The 12,044-nt window shown below is 36.4% G+C and overlaps 1 protein-coding gene across 7 annotated transcripts in view; it reads left to right on the forward strand.

The window, feature by feature from the left end:
- The window catches only part of FIG4 (FIG4 phosphoinositide 5-phosphatase), a 130,595-nt gene that overhangs the window by 33,575 nt on the left and 84,976 nt on the right, over nt 1-12,044 (forward strand). For all 7 annotated transcript variants that reach the window (XM_019929572.3, XM_073789498.1, XM_019929568.3 and 4 more), the window contains exons 5-7: nt 1,943-1,993; nt 7,031-7,179; nt 10,135-10,263. In XM_019929572.3, coding sequence (XP_019785131.1) covers nt 1,943-1,993; nt 7,031-7,179; nt 10,135-10,263 — 329 coding nt within the window. The remainder of the gene's footprint in view (nt 1-1,942; nt 1,994-7,030; nt 7,180-10,134; nt 10,264-12,044) is intronic.

The raw sequence follows: 12,044 nt of genomic DNA on the forward strand, positions 1-12,044 counted from the left end.
GTAGAGTTTACCAGATAGAGTGGACTTTTGTCTTATACTAACAAAAAAATTATGTCTCTTATAGCTTATAGGCAGGCATAGTATATTGAATAAAAGTGAATCAGAGAGGAATCTAAAAAAATGATACAAATGAACGTATTTACAAGACAGAAATAGACTCACAGACATAAGAAACAAATTTACCAGAGGGGAAGGGGGGGGGCAGTAAATTAGGAATTTGGGATTAACAGATACACACTACTATATATAAAATAGATAAAAAACAAGGATCTACTGTATAGCACAGGGAACTATATTCAATATCTTGTAGTAACCTATAATGGAAAAGAATCTGAAAGAGTATATATATACATATACGTGTGTGTATATACATATAACTGAATCACTTTGCTGTAGGCTTGAAACATTGTAAATCAACAATACTTCAATAAAAAATAAATTAATTTAAAAAAGTGATTCAGATAGGCCAGTGCATAGAAATCCAAGGGTTGGGGAAAAATTAAAGAGGTTTATATTATTTATAAGCCTCATCTTTATGAGAATAGTAAAACAAATGACATTCTTCTATATAGTGATACGACTATCTTTAAAGAATGAACTTATCTTGTGATTAATATTGTATAGTAAATGGAATAATCCAGAATAAGATACAATTATTTTAATAGCTTGTTATAGGTGGACTTATACTATTACTGGATAGGTAAACTTTTACCATACTTACAAAACTATGTAATCCAATAATGCATTTAAGTAAAAATGTTTGGTATGATATTAGGAAATAAAGTACCATAAAACATTTCATACAAAATGATAAGTAGATGTTACCCCTCTGATGTATGGTTGTATCAACATTATAACATTTGCTAGAGCAATTCACCGTGTTAAAATATTGTTGGGAAAAATTATGACTATCTTAATATATGTAGAAAATGTATTTGAGGGAATTCCCTGGCTGTCCGGTGGTTAGGACTCCGCGCTTTCACTGCCGAGGGCACAGGTTTGATCCCTGGTTGGGGAACTAAGATCCCGCAAGCCGCACGGCGTGGCCAAAAAATGTGTGTGTGTGTATGTATTTATATTTATATATATATTTTTCATATATATATATATATATATATATATGACAAATTCAATACCCATTTGTGATCAGTGTCTTTAAAAGGTTGAAATGAATATGAAAAAGTGTTAACATTTATGAATCCTGAGTGGTAGATACATGGACATTTTATTCTGCACTTTTTTTTCAGTTTAAAAAAACTTTGCAGCTTAAAATTATGGTGACCCACAAACATTTCTGCTTGTTTTTGTTCCTCTACTCTCTCCAACCTCAAAGCATATTGTGAAAACAAGAACAGTATTTACTTCTGTCTTGCCCAAAGTCTAAGCGCCCTATGTATGTAAGGGCATGACTTTCCCTCTCTGGCATAATCAGTGATGAGGAAGCGGTCAAACTAAAGTTAAGGGTCTCAAGTGATGATCAGGATACTTAGAAATTGCTCCAGTTGAAATCTCTTCTCCAGTTATGGATTGAATTTCTCAGTTTCAATGAGTGTATTTACAAATATAAAGGTATATATATGTATATGTTAAGCTATGAACAAATAATGGTGTTGTGTGAATGCAGTATGCTTTGGGGTTTTTTGGTCATTTTTTTCCCCAGTTCTATTGAGATAAAATTGACATACATCACTGTGTTAGTTTAAGGTGTTCAGCATAATGGTTTGACTTAGATATAATATATTGTGAAATGATTACTGCAGTAGGTTTAGTTAGCATCCGTCATCTCATATAGATACAATAAAAAGAAAAAGAAAAAAAAAGAAGAAAATTTCTTTCCTTGTTATGAGGACTCAGTATCTACTCTCTTAACTTTCATGTATATCATATAGCAGTGGTAACTATAGTCATCAGGTTGTTAACTATAGTCATCATTTTTTTTCAGGTATCTACGAATATTTCAAAATGTGGACCTGTCCAGCAATTTTTACTTTAGGTATGTTTGAGCTGAATTTTGCTCTTATCATTCTCTTAAATGTTTATATAATTTTCCATAGGGTAAAAACAGAATCAGTAGTACTTCAGTTATTCTTTTTTTTAAAATAGCCAAAGTTTTTCATCTAAAATAGTACAAATACAAGTATTTCCTCCTTTTAAAAATCTGATATTTGAAATTTTGAATGGATAAATTGTAATTATTCTCACTATAAAAATCATCTTTATTAGAATTTTAAGGAAATATTCTTATCTTTTAGTTTTGAACTACAAAAATGAAATCTGCATTCAGTCTATATACAGAGTTGTAACAGTTTCACAGTTTTCAATTTAACAATCTAGCAAAATTAGGTAAAAATAAATTCAAAATAAGAAGAACTGTTGAAATACCAACATACCGCTACTGGCATTGTAAATTACTAACTTTCCTGGAGAGGAACGTAGCATTAAGTATATATGAAAATATGCCTGAAGGTAATAAATCAGGAGATAAAATATTAATCCTTATTTGTAAAGGGACATTAATAGCTTCTCTATTTATCATGGCCCAAACAAGCAAACCAACAAACACAGGGACAACCCAAATATCGATAATTGAAAAATAAGCAAGCAAAGTATAGCAGAGCATCATGATAAAATATTATACCACTGATGATGTGACCAATATGTAGGCCAGGTAAATAGAATTTTCCATGTAGCCAAATAACTTTCTTTCAGCTATAATGTCCAAACTCAAAAGTAGAACATAAAATAGCATATAGCAATAAGGACTTGAGTCATGGGACTAGAAGGGGACCCAGAGTGTTGTAGCTATTGGTGTTACATACTTTTGGGGTACTTTGCATTACTTTAAATTTATTTTTAAACTGTTAATATAGTTAACCATTTCTTTATGAAATAAAGAAAAACTTGTCTACTGTGTAGAGTGGATTATGTCTTCATTGATGTGAAACCGAAGACAGTTAATTAATTTAGCAATAGTATAGTGAAGGGCTCCTAAAGAAATAATTTTTGCTTCCACCAATGTTTATTGAAAGTATATTTCCATTGTATTTGTTTCCATCATTTGCTTTTCAGCCTTTATTGCTTAATTATGTTTATAGTCTCTGTGAGTTATTACTGAAGCTCAGTGGTACTGTTAGAAATGGTCTTCTCCTGATTCACCCTTTTCAGCTTCGTCTGCATCCCCATACTGAGTTCTGAACAAGTCATTCCATAAGTAAAAATATGAGGTTAAAGACTTCTGGAAAGGTTATACTGCATTGTTATGATTCAGCTAGAATAAAGCAGGAAGAATTGATTGTTAAAAGTAAAAGCCCGGGGCTTCCCTGGTGGCGCAGTGGTTGAGAGTCTGCCTGCCAGTGCAGGGGACACGGGTTCGTGCCCAGGACCGGGAAGATCCCACATGCTGCAGAGCGGCTGGGTCCGTGAGCCATGGCCGCTGAGCCTGTGCGTCCAGAGCCTGTGCTCCGCAACAGGAGAGGCCACAACAGTGAGAGGCCCGCGTACCGCAAAAAAAAAAAAAAAAAGTAAAAGCCCAACTTCTCTCCACCCCCCAGCTTTATTGAGATATTATTGACATATGTAAGTTTAAGTTGTACAATGTGATGATTGATACATGTATAGATACATGTATATATTGCAAAATGATTACCACAATAAGGTTAGTTTACACCTTCATCCCATCACACAGTTGTGATTGTGTGTATGTGTGTGTGTGTGTGTGTGTGTGTGTGTGTAGTGATAACATTTAAGATTTGCTCCCTTAACAAATTTCAAGTATATAATTCAGTATTGTTAATTATAGTTACCATGCTCTGTACATTAGATATCCAGATCTTATTTATCTTATGGCTAAGAGTTTGTACCCTTTGACCAACATTTCTCCATTCCTCCCCCTGCCACTGGCAACTACTATTCTACTCTCTCGTTCTATAAGTTCAGCTTTTTAAGATTCCACGTGTAAGTGAGAACATAGTCTTTGTCTTTGTTTGTCTAACTTATTTCACTCAGCATAATGCCCTCCAGGTCCATCCATGTTGTTGCAAAAGGCAAGATTTCCTTTTTTATGGCCAAATGATACCCCATTATTTATATATGCCACATTTTCTTTATCCATTTATCTGTTAATGGACTCAGGTTGTTCTATGTCTTGGCTGTTGTCATTAATTCTGCAGTGGGCGTGGGGGAGCAGATACCTCTTTTGAAGATAGTGATCTCATTTCCTTTGGATATATACCCAGAAATGGGATTGCTGGATCATATGGTAGTTTATTTTTAATTTTTCAAAAATTTATTTAATTTTATTTATTGATTGATTTTGGCTGCGTTGGGTCTTCGTTGCTGTGCGCGGCCTTTTCTCTGGTTGCCGCGAGCGGGGGCTACTCTTCGTTGCGGTGCGTGGGCTTTGCATTGCAGTGGCTTCTCTTGTTCCAGAGCACGGGCTCTAGGCATGCAGGCTTCAGGAGTTGTGGCACGGGGCTCAGCAGTTGTGGCTCACGGGCTCTAGAGCGCAGGCTCGGTAGTTGTGGCACACGGGCTTAGTTGCTCCGCAGCATATGGGATCTTCCTGGACCAGGGCTTGAACCCGTGTCCCCGGCATTTGCAGGCGGATTCCCAACCACTGAGCCACCAGGGAAGCCCTATTTTTAATTTTTTGAGGAACCTTCATTCTGTTTTCCATAGTGGCTGCACCAATTTACATTCCCACCAGCAGTGCAAAATGTTCTCTTTTCTCTACATCCTTGCCAACCCTTACTGTTTCTTTGTTTGTTTTATAATAGCCATTCTAATAGGTATGAGGTAATATCTCATTGTGGTTTTGATTTGCATTTCTCTACTGTGATGTTGAGCAACTTTTCATGCACTTGTTGGCCATTTGTATGTCTTCTTTGGAAAAATGTCTATTCAAGTCTTTTGCCCATTTTAAAATTGGATTATTTGTATGTTTGCTGTTGAGTTGTATGAGTTCCTTATGTATCTTGGCTATTAACCCCTTAATAGTTAGATGGTTTGCAAATATTTTCTTCCATAAGTTGCCTTTTTATTTTGCTGACTCTCTTTGTCTGTGCAGAAGCTTTTTAGTTTGAAGCTTTTTAGTTTGTTTATTTTTGCTTTTGTTGCTTGCTCTTTTGGTGTCATATCCAAAAAACATCTTTATCAAGAACAGTGTCAAGGAAATTTTCTCCTATGTTTTCTTTTAATAGTTTTATAGTTTTGGGTCTTACATTTAAGGCTTTAATCCATTTTGAGTTAATTTTTTGTGAGTGGTGTAATACAGGGGTCCAATTTCATTCTTCTGCTGGTGGTTGCCCAGTTTTCCCAGCACCATTTATTGAAGAGACTATCGTTTCTCCATTAATCTTTTTGGCTCCCTTGTCAAATATTAGTTGACTATATAGGAGTGGGTTTATTTCTGGGCTCTCTATTCCATTGGTCTAGGTGTCTTTTTTATGTCAGTAACACACTGTTTTGAATGCTATAGCTTGGCAGTAAGGTTTGAAATCAGGAAGTTTGATGCCTCCAGCTTTGTCCTTCTTTCTTAAGATTGCTTTGGCTATTAGGAGTCTTTTGTAATTCCATACAAATCTTAGAATTGTTTTTTTTCTATTCCTGTGGAAAATGTCATTGGCATTTTGATAGGGATTGTATTGAATCTATAGATGCCTTTGGGTAGTATGGACATTTAAACAATATTAATTCTTCTGTTCCATGAACACTGGATATCTTTCCATTTATTTGTGTCTTATTTTTTTCATCCATGTCTTATAATTTTTAGTGTACAGATCTCTTACCTCCTTCGTTAAATTTATTCCTAAGCATTTTTTATGCTCTTGTAAATGCGATTGAAAAACCAACTTTTTTTAAATTTAATTAATTAATTTATTTATTTTTGGCTGTGTTAGGTCTTCGTTTCTGTGCGTGGGCTTTCTCTAGTTGCGGCGAGCAGGGGCCACCCTTCATCGCGGTGCGCGGGCCTCTCTTGTGGAGCACAAGCTCCAGATGCGCAGGCTCAGTAGTTGTGGCTCACGGGCCTAGTTGCTCTGCGGCATGTGGGATCCTCCCAGACCAGGGCTCGAACCCGTGTCCCCCACATTGGCAGGCAGACTCTCAACCACTACACCACCAGGGAAACCCCAAAACCAACTTTTTAATACAGATTTTACCCCTGTGAGATTAGATGCTAGTAAAACTAATGGCTCTATCAAGCAGATGTGGTCAAATTTAATTTCACAGATGAAATCAATCAATTTCAAACAAATAAATAGTAAATCAATAATTTGATAATTAATAAATTGAGGAAGAAATAATTAAAATATGTATGTGAGTCTCCAGACAAAATTGTAACCGTCTTAAAATACGACTAAAATACTTTCAAATTTGTGTAAACCTAAAGAATTCTAGGTACTGTCTGAAATTCTGTGCTAAAAATATATAGCTAGAGATACTTATAAAAATTGTTAATTTTGTGCAAATTTTGTTTGCACAGACTGTTACAATTTTTTGGATGACTATTATGCTTTTCAAACGTATTTTACCGTGATGGCTTGTGTTATTTGCTTATTCTTGTTTTATTACTAAGTCAGTTATTGTACCACCAGTAATAATTAATAGAATTCTTTTCATTCATAGGTAAACTAGAGTACAGACCATGTACTGTTGCAGTGGATATTGTAACATTTTTAGTACTCCATTCAGATATATATGAGAGTGTGACCCCTTTGTACAAGGCCCTGAAGTTAGATTAATGTCAGTGTGAAGCAAAAAATGCACACTGCAAATCAATTAATGTAGGTTACTCACATTGTATTGTATATTTCTAGTTATGCAAATGCCTAAGTCATGCAGTGATTTTTTAATTTCTAATTATATTCATGGTTTACTGTGTTTTAATGTGCTTATTTGTACAGCATTGCTTCCAAGGAGACTAACAGGTGCTAAGTAATTTAGTTCATAGGTTTTAATTCCTTCTGGGAGCCAAGACTATGAAATATGTTTTGCTTTTCTAATTCTTATTAAGTTTCAGTTCTTTTCTCAGTTACAGCTATGATTTGTCCCACTCACTTCAATATAATCTCACTGTCTTGCGTATGCCCCTGGAGATGTTAAAGTCAGAAACGACCCAGACTCGCCAGGAGAGTTTCGACATCTTTGAAGATGAAGGATTAATTACACAGGGTGGAAGCGGTAGGTGGTTTTCAGCACATCCAATATATGTTAATGTGGCATCTATGAAACGGCATCTCATTAAATTCACTCATATTTCTCCTTTCCTCTTTGCTCTTTGTCCTTATATCAGGTTGTTTCAGGTATAGGAACTTGACCAATTCATTTTTATAGAGATCATGCATCACCAAATGAATTTCATTTGTGGGCAAGCCAGAAAATTGTATACTGATGTTTTCTAGCAAAATTTCATGCACCTTTTATGGAATACATTCAGTTTAGTCCTTGAATGGAGAATTTTCTTTTTAAATATTGGAGAATACACATCACCACCTTATTTTTCTTCATAGAGACCAATTGTGTATGGGTTGAGTTTTAGAAAACAGTTACCATGGCTTGCCTATTGTATCCTAGACATTTATATGTCATATCTCTAATCCTCATAAAAACTCTGCTCAGTAGGTATAATGCTACTTTGAAGAAATAAAGGCTAAGTAGGAAACTGAGGCCTAGAGATTAAGATCACAAGGCCAATGTCTAGAGGAACCATTGCAATAGGTCAGAGGCTGTTCTGACTTTGATTGGTCTCAACTTGCCCCTCTGGTCCCTCACAAGCCCTGCTTCTGTCAAGACCATTGTGGGATTACTGCAGGACGTGTGTGTGACTAGTCTAGGGTGGCCCTGGACATCTGGGACTAACCAGTCACAGAATAGTATTGGTACCTTTATCCCTGGATTTGGGGGTTGGTCTAGAAATCTAAAGCCAGAGACATTGCTAGAGTTAATGTTGTGAAGGAATTGCTTCAAACTTAAGACAGTTTAACTGAATTGGGCTTACTATGGAAACATAAAAAGTTAGTAGTGTCTTTGGGTGCCTTCCTCAGTGTGCCTTCTATATAGTGATGGAGATGTGAGTGCAGAGGTAGAATGTAAGTTCCAGAAGGTTTGTCCTTACAGGACACACAGAAAGAGGCTGTACTCTATTAGCATTTTGCCAAAGGTTCTGGTCCACTCTAAGAAGACTTAGACTGTTACTTAGACTGAATGCCGTCTCTGTTATTGCCTTGACTCTTGTTAGTTTATTAGATTGAATATCTCTTGAGCTAAGGCCAAACCCAGTGCACCCTCCCTACCCCAAAACATCTAGATCACGTAAATTTGCCATGGTTCAGACATCTGGATTGTAACCTGTACCCCTAGAGACAGGTGGAGGGTAAAATAATGTGTGCCTGAATATTTGTCACATCATTTCTTCTAAATATCATACTTAGTAATAGAAAAGCTAAAAGTATTACCAAATTTGCACTATGTCTCATCTCACATCTGAATTTGAATATCTGTTCTGGGATCTGAATTAAGCCTCTGAAATCTACTTAATTTTTTACTATCTGTCAAGCAGTTCTACTTGATAGATATGAATAACTGTGTATTAGGTTTTTATAGCTGCTATAAGAAATTACCACAAACTCAGTGACTTAAAACTATACAAATATATTATCTTATGGGAGTCAGAAGTCCAAAGGAGGTCTCAGTGGACTAAAGTTAGAGTGTCAGCAAGGCTGCGTTCCTTTCTTGAGACCCTAGGGAAAAATCCATTTTCTTGCCCTTTTCATCTTCAAAGCCAGCAATGGCCAGCCGAGGGTTTTCCCACATTACATCACTCTGACACACTCCTGTTTCCCCCTTTCACTTATAATGACCTGTGATTACATTGGGCCCACTTGGACAATCCAGAATAGTCTCCCCATCTTAAGGTCATCTGATTAACAACTTTAATTCCATCTGCAATTTTAATTCCTTCTTGGCATTGTAACATAACATATTCACAGGTTCTGGTGATTAGGACATAGACATCTTTTCTGTAGGGGAGGGATGCATTATTCTCCTACTACACAGGGGGAAACTGATAGGAAAGAGAGGGTGAGGGTAATAGGTATCGGGGTAGGTAGAAAAGGAAAATAATACATTTTTAAAAAATCTCTAATGTGTCAGGCAGCAAGTTAGTCACTTTGCATATATTATTTTTTTAATCTGAATAATATCTCTGTGGTGACTACTACCATCATTTCACAGTTTAGAAAATTGAGGTTCTGAGATGTTACGTAACTTGCCAAAGGTCACAGAGCTGGTAAGTGGCAAAGACAGGACTCCAATCCATTATTCATGCTCAGTGTAATGTCATTGAAGAGGTAGAGAAGGCTTAGTTTTTATGAATAAAACCAAAGTGTTTGTCATAGTATATAAACACTCTTAACATACATGTTTTGAGAAGAGTATTGACTGCCTCTATCCAGAACTGTTAACGATCTTTTAAGCCATTATCTTTTAAATATACTTGTTTTATTTTGTACTTTATATAAGTTTTGTAAAACTCATTGATGTTTAATAAATTTATTTGGATATCCTGAAATCATGCTTGATGAAATTAGTTTTGTTGTATAGAAAAAGCTTGATATGATAACAACTACCACTTATGGAAGTATCAGTAAGACACCAGACTTGTTCTGAGCACTTTATGTACATTATCAACTTATCTCATCTTTATAACAATCCCAGGATACAGGCACAAATGAGGAAACAGGGGCACTGGGAGTAAGTAACCCTCTTGGTCACACCTGTCACCCTGCTGATGAGGCAGAGCTTGGATTTGGACCCAGGCACTCTGACACCAGAGCCATGCTCCCAGCTGCAGTCCTTGCTGTCTCTTGGCCTTATTCATGTATTTGTACACCTCTCCTTAATTTCCCAGCTGTTTTCTTCTCTCTTAGGTTAAAAACTCACAGATCAGAAAATGTGTGTTTTCTTTAACTTTGTACAGAATCAGCACAGTGTTCTGGGCAACGAGATGAGTTATATCTACTGAAAACAGCAATGATATTGATCAGGCATTTTGAAATTAAAAACAAAAGTTTAAGAACTTAAAAACGAATGTCAACCAATTTCCTTATCTTTCTGATACCAACTCTTATTTTTCAGGTGTATTTGGGATCTGTAGTGAGCCTTATATGAAGTACGTGTGGAACGGCGAACTTCTGGATATAATTAAAAATACTGTCCATCGTGACTGGCTGCTGTATATTATTCATGGGTTCTGTGGGCAGTCAAGTATCCTTTTTTAAAAAAATTAAGATACATATTATTAAACTTATGCTGTACCGATTTGTAGAAAGCTATGTATGAATTATAAGATTACAATTGTCTATGCATCCAACAGATAGATTATAATTACCTATGCATTCCACGTAGTTGAAATACAAACAGGAATGCAGATCTACTATGTATACAGACAAATAACAAGGAAGAAAACCTATGTGCACAGGAAGCGATACAGGTAGTAAGTATCATTCTTACCGAAGAGAAGGAGCAGAATCCCTGACAGGTGGGGAGGATGGGGCAGGCTCACAGGAAAAGTTGAACTTGGCCTGGCCTCAGTCAAAAGGCAGGCCTTGGTAATGAGATTGTGGACTGGGGAAGCACCATAAATGTAGAGATGGAAAAGTTCATGGGAGTGTACTTGTGGCTTGTATATATCGATAAAACCCCTGGGAGGTACAGTGTAGTGGGAAGGAGATCGTTTAGGGGGAGTCAGACTGCCAGTCGCCAGATTGCTTTGGTGGTCTGACCAAGGACTTTGGGTTTGGTGCTAGAGCTTTTGAAAGTTTTTTTTCAAGAGGGTAACATACAAATTAGTACTTAGGAAGCTTGAGTGGATAGCTATTTTCAAGGTGGATTAAGTAAAATGAGACTAGAACAAGGGACACTTGTTAGGAAAAGATTGCAGTGGTTCAGGCATAATGTAATGAAGGTCTGGATTAGGGCATAATAGATTAAATAGACATAGGTTGAGCCTTGGATTAAGCCGATGAGTTCAATTTTATAAATACCTTTTGTCCTTGTATTTAATTTCGCTATGTTGAAACCTCTCAACGTGTGCTATTATGTTATGAGGTTTAGGAAGGCAGTGTCTTTCTAGGAGTGGTGTTTTGGTTTTTCCTGTCCCCTTTTGAGATCATGTAGGGCATTTGTGCATCTAGCCTGCTTTCTAGTTGACATTCTTCCTTGTGTTCTAGGTTTTTTTAAAAACCTAGAGTGAAAACTTTAAAGGAGTGGTTGTTTTGAGACCATTAAGTGGGTGAATGTGATGAACCAATATTATGCTTTCTTGCGTCAGACCTTTTGGGAGGAGTGGAGTCAGGGGGAAGAGCTGGAGAGATTAGCCTTGAAGAGGACCTGTGCTGCCTTCTTGGTGGCAAATGAGGGCAAGGAGAGGCTGGGTGAAGACGCAGAGGACTTTGGGAATGAAGATGAGTGAGATTTGTGTGCTACACTTGAAATGGCTCATTACTTTATAATCATTTTCAACCAGTGAGTGGTATTATCTGATTGATCATTCACTGAATAATGAGATTTGGCTCTGAAATACTCTTTCTGCTTCCAAAAGTAAAATCAACCTGTAAAAGCACACAGTTTGCACCACCAAGGACACTAAAAGGAATGTGCTACAGTTGCTAAAGACAGTTTCTAAAAGGTAATTCTAAACTGTTTTGTATTTCTCAAGAGCTAACTCAGGGCCTGGCATAAGTACAATAAATGGGTTTTTTTAAAGTAGTGAATAGCACCATAGATTATAATTTTAAAGCTCGTTCATTGAAATGTTGACTCTAGTCTCCCAGTTATCAAGCATTTAATGAATTCTGGAAGTCTACATGAGATAAAAGTCATTGCTATTTACTGAACGTTTGCTATAGGCCAGGCAGTAGTAACCATTACACACATTACCTAACCTAGTCTTCCCAACGACCTAATAAAATTGGTTACGTTTTTTAGTACTTGTACCATTTTATAGAAGATGAAATGGAGGCTCAGAAAGTTAAATGAGGTGACAT

Source organism: Tursiops truncatus, chromosome 12 (genome assembly GCF_011762595.2).
Source record: "Tursiops truncatus isolate mTurTru1 chromosome 12, mTurTru1.mat.Y, whole genome shotgun sequence".
NCBI lineage: Eukaryota > Metazoa > Chordata > Mammalia > Artiodactyla > Delphinidae > Tursiops > Tursiops truncatus.